The sequence below is a fragment of the Chlamydotis macqueenii genome, chromosome Z (assembly GCF_036417535.1).
Source record: "Chlamydotis macqueenii isolate bChlMac1 chromosome Z, bChlMac1.mat, whole genome shotgun sequence".
Classification (NCBI taxonomy): Eukaryota; Metazoa; Chordata; class Aves; order Otidiformes; family Otididae; genus Chlamydotis; species Chlamydotis macqueenii.
In genome coordinates, this window is record NC_141593.1 from 19,770,137 (window position 1) to 19,790,715 (window position 20,579).

Genomic DNA, 20,579 nt, shown 5'->3' on the forward strand with positions numbered 1-20,579 from the left:
TCCTTTTAAAATAGATTTTTAATTTTTCTTTTTCCTTACAGTGAAAGAATTTTAAAACATTTCACCTCCTGAAAAAATCTCTGTAGTTCACAGTATTGTAATATTTTCATTGCCTCAGCTTGAATTTTTCATTAATAAATATTTCTTTGCCACCATACAAACACTACTACTTTGCAGTGGAAGAAAAATATTTCATGCGTCTAATGTCAGTATAAAACCTATTGGAGTAAGAATATTTTCTTTTACTTTCTCCACCATTTGCTGTTGTTTTCAGAGATGTAGAAACAGAATAATTTCTTTATGCAATTTCTGTGAGTGCTCTGCATAAAAGTCAGGGGTCTTACAAGCCTACAGATGCAGAAGTAGCACACATGAAGGTCTCAGGAAAGTTATAAACCTTACAATATTCAAGAGATATCAGACTGCAAAGAAATTATTTACATTGCCACGTTGGTCTTAATTTGTTATCTACAGAATCACTCACCACTCATATGATAGACATTTCATTGAAAGCAATTCCATCAGTTACAAGTTTGGACTAATTGGCACAGTTGTGAAAATGGAAAAATATATAAACAATAAGGAGAATGTAAAACTAAAATGAGTTAAAAACCCAAGTGAATATATATTTAGACTTTAAATGTATAAATTTAAATTCTTCAATATCTAATTTGTAAGTCTATTTTTTTAAGATGATTTTTGGGTTCAGATCTTCAGTTTAGCAGAGAAAATAGAACACTGTCTCTTACAAGTGCAAAAACTTAAAAAAAACCCCCCAGTTTTAGACTCCAACTAGTCACCACAGGCCTTCCAGTTGAGTCAGTGATAGGTAATCATTATAGAAATATACCAAGATCAGCCAAAATGTCTTTGCTGGAAAAGATCCTCCTTTTTTTTTTTTTTTTTTTTTTTATCTCAGAGGGCTTAGATTACTTTTAAGTACAACAAATTATATTTAAAATTGAGTATTTAAATTTAGTTTCTCAATAACAAGCTTAACACATGGAAAATACAATCCCACAAATGCAAACAAGTGTGTAATTTCTGCAATGTTGCCTGCTAAACAGCTACAAATATTTTCGAGATATGTTAATGTGGTTAGTCAGGTGTTATGTGGCTCCAGCATCCCAACATTAGAAAGTTCATTCATCTCCCTGTCACTCCCTCTTCTTACAGGTATGGGAGGTTAATACAGTACAGCTAAGCCTGCAGAAGAGTAATGAAGGAGACATCACAAAATGACATCAGAATTTTTCTTGCTTTAAAACAGCAACAAACAACTCACAAAATTCCCTAGCCTATACTCAGAAATTGCTTGCAGAAAAGTATATTAAGAGTATAAGAAAGTTTCTCAAATGTTGAGAAATGCCAGAATTGTTTTTCCAAGCAGCCATAATTTGTCCTCTGTGTATTGCACACACAATAACTGATAGAAGTGCTCTTCAGCAGTGATCACAACCATCTTTTCCATGAAACCAGTACTTCTTTGGTTGCATGGACACATTTTACAGACAGAAAAATAGGCAAAGATCTGTTGCCCCTCAGTTTTTGCAGAAGTTGGAAACTGAAATGAGCAAAGGAGGGAGCATATGTTTTGTATTTAAGAAACACTACTCTGTAAAACTACATTTTGGCCTTTTCTCCACTCCCAAGGATGTCTACACCTTTCTGAAAGCAGGCACGATTTTGCATTGCCTGCTCTTTCTGCAAATCAGACACAGGTAAACTTTGAACTGCATATTCAAGGTTAGTGTGGCATATCCCTCAACTGGTATGGTGAATGACAGGGAAGATAAACAAGTTCAGATGTACTTGTCATACTCAACTATATTAACATTCTAGATTTTTGTTACAGATCAGTGAGTAGTCTTACAATTACAAGAATAAATCCCCAAAGCTTGTATTGGTTTGGTTTCTGCTGCAGTTTAAAAGTTCAAAACAAGGAAAATGTTTGCTTGGATTTTTACAACACCTAGAATGTTGACACTACAAGAAACTATAAATGGATTTTTAATATTTAGAAGATGAAAAGTGAACATTCTCTTGATCTGTAAGGAATGACAGTACTTCATACTTGGAAAGCATTGGAAAATATTAACAAAACATTCCTGAGATAAATATTATAATGTTTTACTTCAAGTATTTAGAAGTTAGGACAATAGAGCATAAACAAGTCTGCTGAATCCGAAGAAGGGAAACTGATGGCAGAGCTAGGTTTAAAATCTCAGGATACTTCACAGAATAACAGAAAGTTTTGGGTTGGAAGCGACCTTAAAGATCATCTAGTTCCAACCCTTCTGCCTTGGGCAGAGACACCTTCCACTGGAACAGGTCGCTGAAAGCCTCATCCAACCTGGCCTTGAGCACTTGCAGGCATGGGGCATCCACAGCTTCTCTGGGCAGCCTCTTCCAGTGCCTCACCACACTCATAGCGAAAAATTTCTTCCTTATTTTGACACAGTCTCGCACTACATCCACAAGGCCATGTGGCCCTCTGCTTGATTTGGCTTACAAGACTCAGTATGAATAGGACTTATTTGCCTGTTATTATTTTAAGTGGGAGTTAAGATTTTTATATTTTGTTAATGCACATACCTTCTCTTCGAGCTGCGCAGCTCTTTCTGTAGAGCTACATGTCTGTTGCACCCAATAATAACACAGAAATCATGCTTTTATTTCAAAAGAGCAAAATAGATGCATAACTGTAGTTTATCTTTTTGTTTTCCATTGTGACTTCATAGTGACATAACTATGATGTCACAGATGTTGATTTAAAAGGACACTATCATTTTTTTCTACTGATTTAAGTGCTACTCAATAGATTATTCATTTAATCAAGAGAATCCTTTTGAAATGTTAAAACTGTACTTTACAATTCACCTCGGAAAACTGAGAGGTACCCAAAGTTCATCTCCTACTATGTTGGTCAAGTCACTTAAATTTGTTTCCTCCTCAAAACCATTTAAGCAGTCAATAATTAATGATTAGATGTTATAATTTAGTACTCTATTCAAATAAATGAATGAAGCAGAAACAAGTTTTATAGAAATGCTTCCTGATCTTCATCCAAAGATTTTTACTCAGAGGACTGAGTCACAAGCTACTAACTTAAGCAAAGTTGTATTAGCCTTTTTATAGGAAAGCTGAACTTTTGTTTTTGCAGTTACAAATAAAGATATTAATTATCCAGAAAAAAAATATTTTTGTGGTAGTAATTTTGTTTTTCACACTATTAAAAGTATTTTTGGACTACATCACAGCTTATTCTAAACATGATACCAATTATTTTTATTATGCTTTGCATGGAAGAGCAATAAGATTCAAGTACCATTATTTTAAGGGCAACAAAGTTCCTGAAAACGTAAAATAACTTCAAATAAGTACAAGAATCCCTCAGGTAACTATGTCAGAATGAGATGAAAGCAATTAGGTTTGCTACAGAACTACTGAGAAATTAATTTGCCACTGTTGGCAAGTAGCACCCAGAAGAGGGCTTTGCTAGAGAAACAGTCATTATTTCTCTGTCTTTAGACTGGGTGATAATAGGCAAACAACAATGATGTTCCTGTTAAAGTAGTCTAAAATTAGACCATCAATTATAATATTGTGTCTGGCCTGCATTATAAGCCATTGGTCGACATATTGAGGTATCATTAGTCTTCAAGAAGACAAAAAGTGAGTCAGACAGTTTTAGTGGCTTTCCATCGGATGACTTTCATATAAGCCCCAGTGTGATGGCACCTGCTTTTCTCCAGCCCTTCTAAGCCTCAAGTCTAAATGTTGCTGACAAGGCATTACTACTAGCTGGTCGAATTTTGCCCCTTACTCTCACTCACGTCATTTCATTTGCATTCAAATGCTCCAAAACTAGCTAGCCTGCTACTTCTTAAATTCCTTAGATAATACTAGTGTTGTTCATTAAGCTTTTACCTTATTGTCTGCAAATTAAGCAGACTACTTCTTTGCAAAAGTACTCTAACTTTCACAGTAAAACTAGGTGTTTCCACTATAAAATTATTATATGGATGGAATTAATTATGCAAAAGTCATTTAATAGCAGTCATCTTTGCAGAATTTATGTAATGAGCTAAGTCTAGTCCAAGGTCTAAACATCCTTAAAAGAATTAAATTACATTTTATGTAACTGCTTCCGTTAAGAATGAAAATTGTATAAAAAAAAACGTAAATTAGCCATTGGCAACTACATTTTGCTGAAGTATTTTTCTTTCACCTTATAGATATACTAAAGTGTGGAAGAGCGCTGGTCTTTTCTGATGTGGGCTCCATGAACTTTCCAATCAAGTTTTCTAAGTCTAAGTTCTTACATTAGCTACCACATGCCACGGTATTTGTTAGTAAAGTGAGGATCACCTTTCTTATTTTAGGGGATTTCCATTTCAAAATACTTATTTTTTTGTCTTCTGTATAACTCCATCTATGACAAATAAAGGATAACTGGCCCATGCAGACCTCATGAAGTTCAATAAGGCCAAGTGCAAGGTTCTACACGTTGGTCTGGGCAATCCCAGGCACAGATACAGGCTGGTCAGAGAATGGATTGAGAGCAGCCTCAAGGAGAAGGACTTGGGGGTGCTGGTGGATGAGAAGCTCAGCATGAGCTGGCAATGTGTGTCTGCAGCCCAGAAAGCCAATCGCATCCTGGGCTGCATCAAAAGAAGCGTGGCCAGCAGGCTGAGGGAGGTGGTTCTGTCCCTCTACTCTGCTCTGGTGAGACCCCACCTGCAGTACTGTGGCCAGCTTTGGAGTCCCCCACATAAGAAGGATGTGGACCTGTTGGAGCGAGTTCAGGGGAGGGCCACGAAGATGATAAGAGGGCTGGAGCACCTTTCCTATGAGGACAGGCTGAGAGAGTTGGGGCTGTTCAGCCTGGAGAGGAGAAGGCTCCAGGAGAACTTATAGCGGCCTTCCAGTACCTAAAGGGGGCCTATAGGAAAGACAAGGAGAAACTCTTTAGCAGGACCTGTTCTGGTAGACTTGATATAAGGAAGAAATTTTTTACAGTGAGGGTGGTGAAACACTGGTTACCCACACAGGTTACCCAGAGAGAAGGTTGATGCCCCACCCCTGGAAACACTCAAGGCCAGATTGGACGGGGCTCTGAGCAACCTGATCTAGTTGGAGATGTCCCTGCTCCTTGCAGGGGGGCTGGACTAGATGACTTTTAAAGGTTCCTTCCAGCACAAACTATTCTGTAATTCTATTATTACCAAAAGGGTGTGGATGGAAACAGCAACTATTGAACAGTTCCAGCTCACAGCACAAGCTTATATCCAAAAAATACGACCAAACAACTTTTATAGACCGAGGTCACTTCATGTTTTTACTTGCGCTTACCATCTCTACGTATTTTAACAATGATGTTTCACTGTGTGCATTCAAATAATTGATGACATTTTTATAGGGCTTTTAAACATGAATAAATGTCTTTTATTTATTTTTGATTGGTGATGATCTTTGCACTTTGGACATGCAAGCAGCAGCTTGTAGCAAAGCCACAACTACACATGCCATGCCTTATTGTGTAAGGCATGTCTAGAGCGACTTAGTAATTAAATGCAGCATGTAGTCTGGACAACTAGATAGCTCTGACTATGGAGAATGAAAGATAGAGGCTTTCCTCCTTGGACTGAAATTTTATTTTTATTTCCCCTGACATGTGAAATAAGCTTCACATCAGAAAAGGCGCTACTCCTGCTCAGCATATCAATGGCATTTGCGGCAGATGCTTGAGGGACTGAAGGAATTGTTAAAACCCTTTTCAATGCTGTTTATACAGAATCCAGTTTAATTTACAAATTAAAAATTCTTAGTAATGAATCCCGTTTCTTAACAATTCATTGAACATTAAGTGTAAACTATTTTTGTTTGAGAGTTTGCAAAAGAATTTATTTAAAAAATTAGTTTTAGTGATAAATTCTCAAAGGTTCATAAGGCATGTCCTTTAAATTCATCAGCACTGAGATCAAGTTCTAAATGTTAATATACCCTCTCTGAAGGGTGCAGAGGTTAAATCATCCTCCAAGAAGCCTTATCATTACAAAACCCCACAACAGTTACATAAAGATCAGGACAGTAAGATGCCAGATAATTTATACTAAGGAGAAAAAGGAACTTGGAACAACTCATCCAAAAATAATCTTGACAAAGGTTCTGGAGAGAAAAGATATTATAATTGTGAAGACATGTTTTCAATTTTTTTTTTTCAGTATATGATATGAACACTGACAAATTGTATTCTTGGGAAACACATTCTTTTAGTGGCTGTCAGTTTACAAGCCAGATTAAGAGATTGCTGCATAGGTCATAGAAAAGATTAGACCATTGTCCCAACAAAATCTGGTGAACATGCAAGATTATTTCCAGCAAAGTATTTGTATTTTTTCTTAGAGAAGAACTTCCACATAATACAATATAGGATATGGAGGTTCTGGAAGAATGGTTGATAACCCACTGACCTTCCTAGGTGGAATAATGGATATCAGACCACCATCATGAAGAGATAGCAGTGTGTACAATAGTCTTTCAAGGAGCATTTCATCAAGGTCTATCAAGATCACACAGAGATCTTTAAAAAAGGAAGGCTTCCAGATTGGAGCAAAACCCCGTAAAACAGATCAGAAATAAATTTTGATAATGTAAAAGGAGAAAATAGAGAAAAATTTGCAGATATCACCACTGAGTATACTGTGAATTTGCTGAAAGAAGAGAGGTGGCTTAAATGAGAAGTAGTCTATATTTAAAACAGCAGCAATGGCAGAACCTGGTGTGGGGTCATGAGATATATATCTCATATATATCTCATACATAATACATTATAATATACTTATAATACATGTTGTCATAGTTCAGCCCCGATCAGGACCAGACTACGCAGTCTCTCTCTCATTCCCCCCACCCTCCGAGAGAATAGGGAGACATAATATAAGGAAAAACGGCTCAAGGTTTGAGATAAGGACAGGGAGAAAATCTTTAAAGTTACCGTGATGGGCAAAACGGACTCGACTTGGGGAAAACTATTCATTTATTACTACAAACAGCAGGATAATGAGACAGAGAACAAGATAACCTCCCTCCACCCCTCTCTCTTCCCAAGCTTAACATTATCTCTACTACCTTCCCCCCCCGAGCGACACAGGGGGGAAGAGGGAATGGGGGTCACGGTCAGTTCATCACACATTGTTTTACACCACTGCTTCATGGTTGGGGGAAGAACTCCTCACATTCCTCCTCTGCTCTGTTGTGGGGTCCCACCCATAAACCACAGTCCTTCGTGAAACTGCTCTGGCGTGGGTCATCACTTCCACGGAGTGCAGTCTCTCCAGAACAGCTGTCCCAGCGGGCCCTCTGCGGGCCACAGCCTCTTTCAGGCATCCACCTCCCCCGATATGGGGTCCTTCACGGGCTCCAAGTGGATCTCTGCTCCTCTGTGGGCCTCCATGGGCTGCAGGGGGACAACCTGCTCCACCATGGTCGTCACCACAGGCTGCAGGGGAATCTTGGCCAGGAGCCGCATTACTCCTCCCCCTCCTTCTGAACTGACCTTGGCATCTGCAGCCGTTGCTCTCACAAGAAAAGTTCTTCACAACAGGCTGGCAGACGCCTCTCAGAATTTCTTCACATCACCCAGCTCATCTCCTCTCCACTTCTTGCAGCTGGGCCAGGGCAAGTTGGGCCTAGTCGGCTGCCTGGCAAGAGGCCAGAGGGTAAGGCCTTCAAGGCCCATGAGGCCTGCGCCTCCCCCTCTGCCCCCGTTCAGCTTCTTCACATCTTCTCTTCTCTCTTTTTTTTTTAAGTTTTCCCCTTCTTAAATATGTTATCACAGAGGCGTTATCACAGAACATTCTGCTACCAATTGGCTTGGCCTTGGCCAGCAGCGAGTCCGCCCTAGGCCTGGCCGAGTCCACTAAACAAAGGGGAGCAACTTCTAGCAGTTTCCTACAGAAGCTACCACCTTAGGCCCCGCCTCACTAAACAAAACCACAACACATGTATAATATAATGAAATATATTTATAATTCATTGCCACATATATGAACAGAATACATGATACAGTTGTTTGTATCTCGTAGCTCAACAGAACTCACTCCTGCGCAGGCTCCAGGTGAAGTGAAACAAGGCATTCCTTGCTCTCAGCAACTACTTTGGGGATGGAGGGGCGGGAAACTCTGAAGTATTTCAAATTAAATATTTCAGGCACAATAAGTCAGTATTTTCCAATATTTTATTAGAAAATTCCTTACAACCTCTATCCTGAAGTTCATGGCTAAAAATAGTTTGTTGAGATGGTTTTTACACACTGAAAGATGCAGTCTAGTCTTGAACTCAGCATGGTTCAGCCTTACTGTTACTTTTTAAATTGCTAAGAATGATCATATGATGGGATTAAATTTTTCTCATAGCCTGTTTCCTCCGCAAACCAATCAACACGTGTTTTCATATTGTTTCTGCTGGCAAGCTAATGTTGATGAAAGGCCAAAAGTTTGGTATTGTCATAGCTGCTTCCATACCGGTGCCACCAGATATCCAGATATCACAAACTGTTGTGGGACTACAGCCACAACAACTCCTTTTCCAGTACATATACCTCATACAGACAAATATAAATATAGTCCACCCCCAAGAGAACCACACGGATGTCTCCAGCCTGTGACTACTAACAATAAGTAAGAAATATTTATATACACAATTGTTCTTAAATAATTGTTTTGTAGCTGTAACTTAGCACTCTCTCACATATGTTGCATTTCTTGCAAATAAGCAGTACACATTAGGAGAAACACCGTTGTTTGTACGTTTCAAGTACTTCTGCAGTAAATTATTTTTAGGGGAATATAGCTCATTGTGCAGTCAGTTCTTATGCCTTTTAATGAATATTTTTTGTGATCTTCCTGGATTTCCACATTTAATTATGTATTCTAATCTATTTCCCATGACAGCATGCATTTACACAAGTCATTATTTTTCTTTTTGATTATGTAATGTGCTACATGCTATGACTGTAATTAACACCTTTGGAGAACTCAATCTCTATCATGTGAATGTGCATAATAATGAATAAGTCCAAGAGGCAGATGATATTTTAAAATAATTTGGATTTTATTGCTTATGACTGTGCTCATGGAAGTATAGCGGATTTTAAAGCTTCTTACAACTGCATAGCAAGACTGGCAATACAATAGCTAACTTTTATGATTATCGTTCCCATTCCCAAAAGAAAACAACGTATATTATCTGTGGTTGCATCTGTCTTCTATTACATAAAATTATTTTACAGTAATGGTCAAATAAATCAATTATTTATTTTAATATAAGTGGAAAATTGTTATAATATTAAAATGTGCATCAGAAATGCCTACTTTTCCTTTAACTTATTTAATATGGAAATATATATTTTTCAGATAAAGCTGGAAAAATCAGACAATTTATAGAATCTAGTCTGGGTGAAACTTACTTGCTGTCATATTCTATTTTTTGGGGGGAAGTGAATATACAGACAGATATTCTTCAAACACCTTGTGGAGACTCCTTCTCTAGCGTGTTCCTACTACTTCTTCTGGAGATTATTTGTGAGGCTCAGCAGGTGCAGATTTATCACAGAAGCCAAATAAAACATATACCAGAAAAAACCCCAAACATATACACAAACCCTGCAGGTCACAGGTTCAATTAATAAATTCATAATTATTTTTTTAATGTTATCAAGGTAATGCTATCAAGAGATAATCCTGCAAACAAATTCATGCATTAAAGAACACTATGAAAGTTCCTGGATATTCCAGCTAAAGTTAGTCTAGCCCGTAAAGCTAATGTATTTAATTGTACATCATTCATTTAATTGTACATCATTCATTCTTACACATTATTACACTCAGTACCTGGGAAAGTTATGGAGCAAATCATCTTGGGTGAGATCACTGACATATGAGTGGCATCCAGGGGATCAGGCCCAGCCAGCATGGGTTCACGAAAGGCAGGTCGTGCTTGACCAACCTCATTTCCTTTTACGACTGGGTGACCAGACTGGTGGATGAAGGAAAGGCTGTTGATGTGGTCTACCTGGACTTCAGCAAGGCCTTTGACACGGTCTCTCACAGTATTCTCCTAGGGAAACTGGCTGCCTGTGGACTGGGTAAGTATACCCTTCTTTGGATAAAGAATTGGCTAGGGGGCCGTGCCCAGCGGGTGGTGGTTAATGGAGTCAAGTCCAGCTGGCAGCCTGTTACAAGTGGTGTCCCCCAGGGGTCGGTACTTGGGCCCATCTTGTTCAATATCTTTATTGATGACCTAGACGAGGGGATTGAGTGTACCCTCAGGAAGTTTGCAGATGACACCAAGTTGGGTGGCGGTGTTGATCTGCCTGAGGGTAGGGAGGCCCTTCAGAGGGATCTGGATAGGCTGGATTGCTGGGCTGAGCTGAATGGCATGAGGTTCAACAAGGCCAAGTGTCGGGTCCTGCACTTTGGCCACAATAACCCCATGCAGCGCTATAGGCTCGGAGCTGAGTGGCTGGAGGACTGTGAAGAGGAAAGGGACCTGGGGGTGTTGGTTGATGCTCAGCTGAACATGAGCCGACAGTGTGCCCAGGTGGCCAAGAGGGCCAACGGCATCCTGGCCTGCATTAGAAATAGTGTGGCCAGCAGGAGCAGGGAGGTAATCATCCCCCTGTATTCGGCACTGGTGAGGCCGCACCTTGAGTATTGTGTTCAGTTTTGGGCCCCTCACTACAAGAAAGACATTGAAGCCCTGGAACGTGTCCAGAGAAGGGCAACAAAGCTGGTGAGGGGTCTGGAGCACAAGTCTTAGGAGGAGCGGCTGAGAGAGTTGGGATTGTTTAGTCTGGAGAAGAGGAGGCTCAGGGGAGACCTCATTGCACTCTATAGCTTCCTGAAGGCAGGTTGTGATGAGCAGGGGTTTGGCCTCTTCTTCCAGGCAACAAGCAGGACCCGAGGAAATGGCCACAAGTTGTACCAGAGGAGGTTTAGATTGGACTTGAGGAAAAACTTTTTCTCTCAAAGAGTGGTAAGGCACTGGAACGGCCTGCCCAGGGAGGTGGTGGAGTCTCCGTCCCTGGCAGTGTTCAAGAGGCGGCTTGATGAGAAGCTACAGGATATGGTTTAGTAGCTGTGGCAGCAATGGTAGTGGGAAGACGGTTGGACTAGATGATCTTATAGGTCCCATCCAACCATGTGATTCTATGATTCTATGATTTAAAGTATTCCAAGCTTACTTGAACAATTTATTCTTCATAAAAGTCTGCGACTGCTTCTCTACAATAATCAACCTCCCTGTCAGGAGCATATCTGCGGAGCATTTGTCACAGTGAGATTCTAACTGATTAGGTCTGTTATAATATGAATATTTAATAAGTACTGATAAATTTGGTATACTGAAGAAAACAGAAGAGATCTGATCACTGTCTAAGAAAAGTACAATCTGAGAGGAAAACAGGTTACTATTAAAGCATTATGACATGACCATAAGTATTTCTTCATAAAACAGTAAATTAAACATGTCCTTCTTGTGTTACATTTCACCCTGTACATGCACAAAATTTTGCTTTTTTTCTCTATTCTGTACATGTTCTTTTTTAAAGAATTGAATACAGAGGCTTAGTAAAAGTAAGCTATTGAAAATAATGGATAGAAGATCCCGATGCTTACTAAGAGGAGAATATACAACTACCAGAAAAGAAGTTCTGTGCTAACATGAAGTGTTAGCCATGTAGTGTCATGCCATGTCTGATGAAGGAGAAAGAAGAGAATGGCGCTTGCAGAATTTTGAGGGTTCAGAAAATGGAAAGTCAGCCCCCTATAAATTAATTAAATGTACTAATCTACATAGTATTAAGCAGTAGAGGTTTTAACAAAATTATTCCCTGTAACTTTGCAGTGAAGGGAGATGCCAATATTACTGATATTGTCTGCTGACCAAGATCAAACATTGGTTGGGCATGAGTAAAAGAACACGTCTGGCAACGCATCCCATCACAACAGAGTGACCACACTCTACTGCAGACACAGTCTAAGCACCAGTAACTTGCCCTAGCTAAAGACCAGTTCTAAGACTGGCCATTTTCCCTAGATCAGGATAGAAATAAGCCTTTTCCTAGCAAATGTTTCAGTGCACTTCTGGTAATTTGGAAGTCTGCCAGTACTCTGCCCTTTGACAGAGTAAACCTTGCTGGTTCTAGTCAACAGTTTCTCCTTTTGGGACTGGTAGTTTGACAGACAGAGATGCTGAGACTCCTCTCTCCCTTTTCTTTCTCACTTAAATGTTGCCTTATCTCTTGCTGGAATTAAGTCTTTCAAGTTTTAAGCTCAGTGTTCTCTTGAACAACCAGTGGAAAAATCATGCTTGGTACTAGATGAAACAGAAGTATAAAACCCCAAAAGTTCATGAGATAGAGAAGTAATGTCTCACGAGAAAGAAAATGGAGTAATACCTACAAATCCCAAAGAAGATTAAGCTCTTCAAGAATGTATGAAAGGGAAAGCCAGCTAGTTGCTAGACTGTGCTAAAGAAATCATATCTATTCCCATAAGAAATACATCTATTAAGAGATATTAATTACTATGACAAATAAAAAAGGAAAAGAAACTTCTGAAGCTTTTATAAGACAGTTGAAACTTTGAGGTTATGTATATGCAACTATACAATATCTATGAAATCCTGAATTTAAGGCCAGGGTAGAGTGGAGTTTTGAAATTCAAAACAGAGAAAAAGGATACCAATTTCAGCTTGCATAAAACATTAAAAATACGTCAAACTGCAGGAGAAACAGACAGGATTCCATGGGCTGGGGCAAGAACAAATAACCTCTTTTAGCAAACCACAAATAAAATAGTAATATACACATGCAAAATGAAAGTGAAGATAGCAAGTTCACAAAGTCAGAGTGATTCCACAAAAAGCAACGTGGAAGACTGCTTGAGTCTAACAGACTTCCCAAGATGTTACACAGTAAGCTAATAAAAACATTCTACAAAAATGACCGGAATTTTTTTCAAATTCTTAAAAAACCCAAAATGTAGGGAAATCAGATATTTATCATGCTGGAAGGGTACGATAGTTAAAACCTGTGCAGTCATACATAATAAGTTGTTTCACAATCGTAGTAAGATACAATAAAAATTTGTGAATGCAAAAGCACTCTTGCAAAGCAGTTCTTTGCTTTTGAGGTAACTACTAAATAAATGTAGAAATATAGGAATTCTGGTCCACTTCTGCTAAATTATTTAGAATTTCTCCTAAATTCCATCCAACACAGAACACACTATTAAAGACAATGGATCAGATAATAGCATGGCCTAGGTAAAGCACTTCGGCTATTAAAACTTATGAAGAAATATCAGATCTACAAGACAAGGAGGTCATCCACAATGTGAAAGGTTCAATGAAAATGGTTGAGATAAATTCTCTTTTGGAAGAAAAGGAGAGACACTGCAGATGCTGCTATAAAAGACAACTCTTGTATTAGCAGATCTAGCCAGCCAAATCTTACTCAAATAATCCTCTCTTCTTAAGCTTTACATTCTAGTTTAATAGTTCCAAAAGGATGTTATTGTGAATTAAATTTTATTGCATCTATAACCTGATTAAACACTGCTTTTAATCTCATGAGTACATGCATCTAATTAACTCAGGAATATATCCTGCAATATCTTTGAAATATTCTTCCATAACATTCCAATTTTTTTTTCACAGAAGTTTGAACTACTCTGCACAACTCCCTAGAACATTTCAGCTGTTAGTTTAGAGTGTACATACGTAGAATATAGAGACCACAAATCCTATCCTTCTCTACTGTTCTTAGCATAGTTATCATCCTACTCTGCTTTGATGGATATTCCTTTCGAAATGCTTTTCATACACCGAATTGTAATTACTTTAGTTCCCTGAAAAGCACCAAGTAGTGAAGGAAAGAAAAACAGACAGGTATTAAAAATCTTTGAAGAAAATATATATTGAAACTGGAAGAAAATTGTAGTGAGAAAGTCTATACTTTCTGTATGGTATAGCTTTGGTATAGTTTAGTAGTTTCAGCATAAACACCCTGAACCAGGCAGTGTAGAACCTTCTGCAATCTACCTATAACTACACTTGAGATTGTGTTGGTTTTCACAATTATGGCTAAAAGTGCATGAAAAGATATCATGCAATAAAAATAAAGACCTGTGTTCATCAGTACCCCTATGTCAGTTACGTTCCCAAAGCCTGAAATGGCACACGTTGCCCATATCTATCTAAACTATTTCTACGACATCTATAATTTTCATATCTGAATGCCAAAGTCAATGTAAAACTATTTACTATGGGTGGGGACAAAGGCTAGCTGAATTCAGATGAAAGTACTCTATATAACTGAGCACATACTCGCATTCTTACAGTCAGTAATCACATTAGAGGGTTAGGTTTGTGGGTGCATGTTTTTAAAAAAAAAGTCTGAAGAGTAAAAACATAAAACCCCTGAACATCAGAAGGTACTAAATGAACTCCAGAACAGCTGGAAAGGGGATAGGTATCAAAGGGGAAGGCTGACAATGAACGCATGAATAACAAACTTGCTTTATATAGTGAAAAGAATGTCATATATCACTATTTGCTGTATCTGAACACACACAAATAAATCACAAAGGCAGCAAATATTTTGTCCAAAGGTATATACAAAAGAGAAAAAATGACTGTTTGAACATTTTGTATTCACTGAGAAGTATCAAAGCAGCAAATAATAAAGGCCAAAGAAATCAAGTACATGCATGCCATGACTTCATACTCCCAATTAAGTAGATCCAATTTAGTTGCTGTGTTGCACTGACCTTACTATCCTGCTCCAAATATTTATGCTTCTTGCTTCTCCCCTCTTTCCTACAGAAAGGAATTTTTCATGGAAATAAAAGGAAAGCTGACTTCCCACATGAGTTAATAAAGCTGTATGATTTAAAGTATCTAAACATCCTTCTACAGACGTTTGGACATGTCTCACACAGCTGGGGAACCGACAGTTTTGTTTCCCGTCACTGATGGCCCTCTCTTCTCACAAATCCCAGCATGTACAATCCCGCTCTAATGATCCCTCCTGCCAAACTACGCTGGGGTAATGGACAGCTTAGAAAAGGCACATGAAGAGCCATACAAGACAGTCCAGAAAGTGAATTTGTCAAGCACATACCAAAGGACTTAATTTATCTTGTCTGTGTTGGGTTGGAACACATGCTGTCACGTCAGTATATTGACCAGACCTTAAAGCATTATGATTATTTTTACAGTAAAATTATACAACGCAGATTTCTGAGGAACTTCAGTGGATTTTGGTTAGAGTGTATTTGAATTCCTGGCCATGAAGTTTTCAAACACTTGATTCTTTTCAATTGCTGTTGTGGTTTCCTATAGACTGCAGACTGATACTGTCTATAGACTGAGAGGGAGCCAGGTCAAATGTTCAAGATAATTGAAGTAGTTTTAATTACATAGTTATAGGCAAGACTAGCAGTAACACTCTCTGAAGCTAAAAGTTATTCAGAAACTTCTCCAACAAAAATGAAGATTCCATGCATCTCTACTACTTAAAAACTTCTATTTCAGCTCACTCTTAATGTTGTATTTTTCCCTCCGTGAAATCCTAAAATTAGTAATTTATCTTTTAAAATCTAGGGAAGGTTAAAGAAAAAAAAGGAAGGAGAGAAGGACTCATGAAATATCTGAGGTTAATGGCTACTGATTTGAATCAGTAATTGAAAGACATATTGGCAAATTTTCCATTAAATTTTTGTAAGGAAAATCAAGTTACAGAACCACATTTCTGAACACAGTGCATGGAAAACTCCTATTAAAGAAATTTTAAAATAACATATTAAGTTGTGCCTTCCTGAGCACCACTCTTACAGAGAGAACAGATTTAAATAAATGCTTCTATCAGTTCCTTAAGCACTTCCTAGTAAATGGCTCAGTTTATGTACAATTTTCATGACAATTTTTATACAAGATGTAGTTTTCAGAAGACACAACAGCTTTTCTAGAAAGAACTGTAAAGTTTCTTAAGTAGATCTTAAAGGCTTACATACTACACACCTTTTAAAATGACAAATAGTTAACATGCCTTTTACATAATATACCATCACCCCACTGTGTAAATGGACATGTATGTGAACATTGCATCCTATTATTCTATACCTCACCACGTAACAAAAAAATGAAGGCATTTTGATAGTTTACAACCAGGCCATTTATGAAGTCCTTACAAGACCAAACATTTCTGCCATATGACTAAAAATAGTAACTTCACTATTAATGTGAAAGGGTAATAAGCATATGATAAAGAAAATGCATTTTGGTGTCAACAGTTCTACATGCAAGGCCATTAGAGGGGGAGACCTATGAGCCTGATGAAAGAAAGGTGGAAGAACAGAGTTGCTAGAACAATTTGTTAATCTGCCACCCACTTCTTGACTACGTCTGAATGCCATTCCAGAGCCTGAAAATCAGGGAGTTGGGTACAATCTAACTGAGTTATTCTGGTGCACTGGATCAGTAGTGACTGTATTTGGCATCACTGCCACACACATCAGTATTTTTAGTGTTACGCATTTAGTTCTCATGCAGCCTATATTCATAAACTTCTAATGATAACAGAAACAAAAGAAAATACTAAATTTATAAAACTAGTGGCATTTTGCAGTCAGAATGGCTTTCCAACTTATTGGTGGTTTCAATAAGATCATGTTATTAAAATTTTTCATGCCTATGTGAATAATGGACTAAACAAGAAGGATGTATACATGAATTCAAGGACTATTCTTAAAGTAAAAACCAGATTAAATTAGAAATACGAGAGAATCAGAGCATTTATGGAGAAGGTCATAACTATGGTGGAACAAATTATATGCACTAAAAGCAGAATGGATCCTCCATAGTACAACATTTTAGAGTAAGTTTACAACTGCTCCATTTTCAAAAGCACATTTTTCATATGAGTTGCCTAAAATGGATTATATGGATATGGAATTAAAACCACTATACTGCTAATAGAATCATAGAATCATAGAATGGTTAGGGTTGGAAGGGACCTTCAAAGGTCATCTAGTCCAACCCCCCTGCAAGGAGCAGGGACATCCCTGACTAGGTCAGGTTGCTCAGAGCCTCATCCAGCCTGGCCTTGAACGTTTCCAGAGATGGGGCCTCCACCACCTTTCTGGGCAACCTGTTCCAGTGTTCTATAACTTGCATCGTAAAAAATTTTTTCCTAATATCTAATCTAAATCTACCCCCCTCTATTTTAAAACCATTACCTCTCGTCCTATCGCAACAGGCCCTACTAAACAGCCTCTCCCCATCTTTCTTGTAGGCCCCCTTGAGGTACTGGAAGACCGCTATCAGGTCTCCCCGGAGCCTCCTCTTCTCCAGGCTGAACAGCCCCACCTCTCTCAGCATGTCCTCATAAGAGAGGTGCTCCAGCCCTTTTATCATCTTTGTGGCCCTCCTCTGGACCTGCTCCAACTGGTCCATGTCCTTCTTGTGTTGGGGGCACCAGGACTGGACACAGTACTCCAGGTGGGGTCTCACCAGGGCAGAGTAGAGGGGGAGAATCACCTCCCTCAACCTGCTGGCCACGCTTCTCTTGATGTAACCAAAGCATCTAGAAACCAAATGTCTACCACACAGCATTTCAGTTTTCTAAATAGATAACCCAATGAAGGTGTATCAGTAGCTATGGACTTGATGGGATGTGGCAACAAGTTGATTTTGTAAGCCTGCAGTAGTGCTTCTGCTTCCCTTCATAGGCCTGTAAGTCTGTTCATACATATTATTACTTAAGATTAGTGGTTTTTTTCTCCTCCATCTTCACATGTAATTTATTGTAACTCACTTCTTGACTCTCTACTTCTCTACTTGCTGAAAAAAAAAACCGTGCTGCTAAAATAAGTCAGTCTTACAAATCGTTTAGAAATAACTATGAATTGTTCAACAACAGTATTTTGCAGGCCTAGGATTTCACACATTTTGGAGCAAACCAAGCATTTCCTATAGTCCACGTCATGCTGAAAAAGACCCTCTACCCACATTCAAAACTTTCTGAAGCTCACTAGAGGAACTGCATTTAAACAAAATTCCACTTTTTAATACTATGCCATCCTTTGCCCTTTCATGTTGCCCAAACCTGTTTGTTCCTTTCATATCTGTCCCTTTTAATACCCTTCCTTTCTCTGTCTTCTTAAACTGTCTACAATAACTATCATAACACTTACATAATCTCACGTTATAATTTCCCTCAGTAAACTTTCACAAATTCTTATTTATTTTTATCTTAGAATGTAAAACAGCTTTGTCTGATTTTTTAATTTATTCTGCATGTTCTTATGCAGTTAGAGATCCTTAATGATGTTGGGATTTATGCATAACTGTCAAAGGAACATGAAATATCCTTATTTCATTCAGTTTTCTCTGTCACACATGCAATTTCTGATCAGGTGCACAAGTTTCAAATATTCTTTAAGTATAAAGGCATACTCATCTTTCCTGATCCTTTTCAAGGGCAAAATTATTATTTTATCAAAGGAGTATTTTAGCTACACAAATGCACACATGTATACAATGTGCAATGGACATACCAGTCACATAGCGATGTTGTAAATCTCATTTCAGATCAATGAAGATAGATAAATTTGAGTAGCATATCCATTTGCTGCTTAGACTGCATGACTGACTTTCTTTGAACATATTTCATGGCCTTCCTTTCTTTATAGTATACCTTTATTTGAAAAATAATAGGGGAAAAAATCTCACAAGAAAAAACAGAACACATCAAGATCTCAGGACCATCAAAGCAAACAGGAACCTATTGAGCTACAATAGTCTTGTATGGAACATTTTTAAAAAGAATAAATTAAATAATGAAATTATGCTGCTGTTTTACAGAAGATGGATGCAATAAAATAAATGCCTTTTATAGATTTGATCACAAACACATCTCTAAGAAATGACTGAGTTACAAAAAAGTCATACTAGTGAATCATTTAACAAGGCATTGCCTTTCCGTCTTTCCTCTGTTTATTCTAGCAACTGCTTTAATAAAAATCCCTGTTTCATATACAATATCTGTTCCCACCATTCTTCTCTATCATGTCCTTCTTAATTTTAGCACTGTTAAAAGATTAACAAATACACTACTCTGTCTTGGGGCAGAGGGATCATAAATTCTCAATAAATAAATAAATATATTTTAAAAATACACTGAAGAATAAAAATTGCCTACTCACTACGGCTTGAACAGCACAGAGTGAGTTAAGCAGTTTTCATTCTTAAGACTCCAGTTTTTATTTGTAATGGAAGGGAAGCACAGAATTACTACCTAAGAAATCAAAGGAAATAAAATAACTTTTGTGCAAGCACATGTATGTTTTCTTGCTTTATATAAACTACTGTTTTAACTTCAGGTCTGAAATTAACTTGAGTCACAAATTAGAACTGTCGCTTTCAACCAGAGAGACTCATGCAGAGATCAAACGAACAAATATAAGCACTGACATTGAGGAAATAAATGCGCTACAAAAAAAAAGTTCATCTGACATTTCATGTAAACCTGCTCAGTGCTTACCAGGTATGTGCCACCGTGAAACGACGCTGTTTTGGTATGTTGTTATTTAAAAGCATCCTGCGCAAAAGTCTTGGAGAGTTTCGAGGAGAAATAACTGGAGACAGCCGGGGAGAAGCAGATGAGGATCTCCTAAATGTCCTGGACTTTTCATGTTGCAACAGGTTCTCCCTCAAGGTCCTCACAAGATCTTCATTTAACCATGGATTTTGACGTGTGTTATCCACTTCAGAAACAGCCAAAGCATCTGGACTTGTCTGCTGAGCCATGCTTCCCAAGTAAGTTTGTTATTAAGGTCTAATACAACTGAATATTGGCTTAACTGCTTAAACTATTTCCTTTGTCAATCAGTTCCCAAGAACTGTGCAGGGCTCCAACTCTAGTTCAGCCTATTCTGTTTTCAGCATGGTGTTGCCTGCTCTCAGCGTCTCTCTATAGATAATGATCTACAAAGAAAAAAGCAAGCTAACTCCTCCACAGAAACCTATTAAACATTACCACTCCTCTCACAGCCCGGCTGCCAAAAGATCACTTATTAGCTATCACAGCAAGTGAGCATGAGAGGAAGAAACTGCTGTAGCACAGCCTTTGTCAGAGCTGTAAAGCTGCCTGTTAAACTATTGGAACTAATGTGCTGCAGCTGCTTGAGTGACTTCTGGTTATGTACATAAAAAGTGCTGGAGGAGGGCTTAAACGTCAGATGTGTGCTCATTTTGTTTGGTTATTCTTTCCATTTGCTTATTCCTGAACCTTCAGAGAGGCTGAAAGGAAGGGGGACTGCTGAAAAACCTCTTCTGGTTTTTCCAGGATCTACAGTCTTTATCTTTGTAGTCCCCATTTACAAATCAAGATTACAAACTTTTTACCTGTTAAGCTACCTAGCAAATGTTATGATTAAATAATGTAAAAGAGTTTAGGTTCTGCCTTCTCCCCCACAATCCCCAACTTCCACATCGGTTTATCACAACCA

The 20,579-nt window shown here is 38.2% G+C and overlaps 1 protein-coding gene across 1 annotated transcript in view; it reads right to left on the bottom strand.

Annotated features, from left to right (window-relative positions):
- Positions 1 to 19,878, bottom strand: part of PDE4D (phosphodiesterase 4D) — a 366,332-nt gene extending 346,454 nt beyond the window's left edge. Inside the window, exon 1 of the mRNA XM_086770098.1 lies at positions 19,613 to 19,878. Coding sequence (XP_086626224.1) covers positions 19,613 to 19,878 — 266 coding nt within the window. The remainder of the gene's footprint in view (positions 1 to 19,612) is intronic.
- Between the last annotated feature and the right edge of the window lie 701 nt (positions 19,879 to 20,579).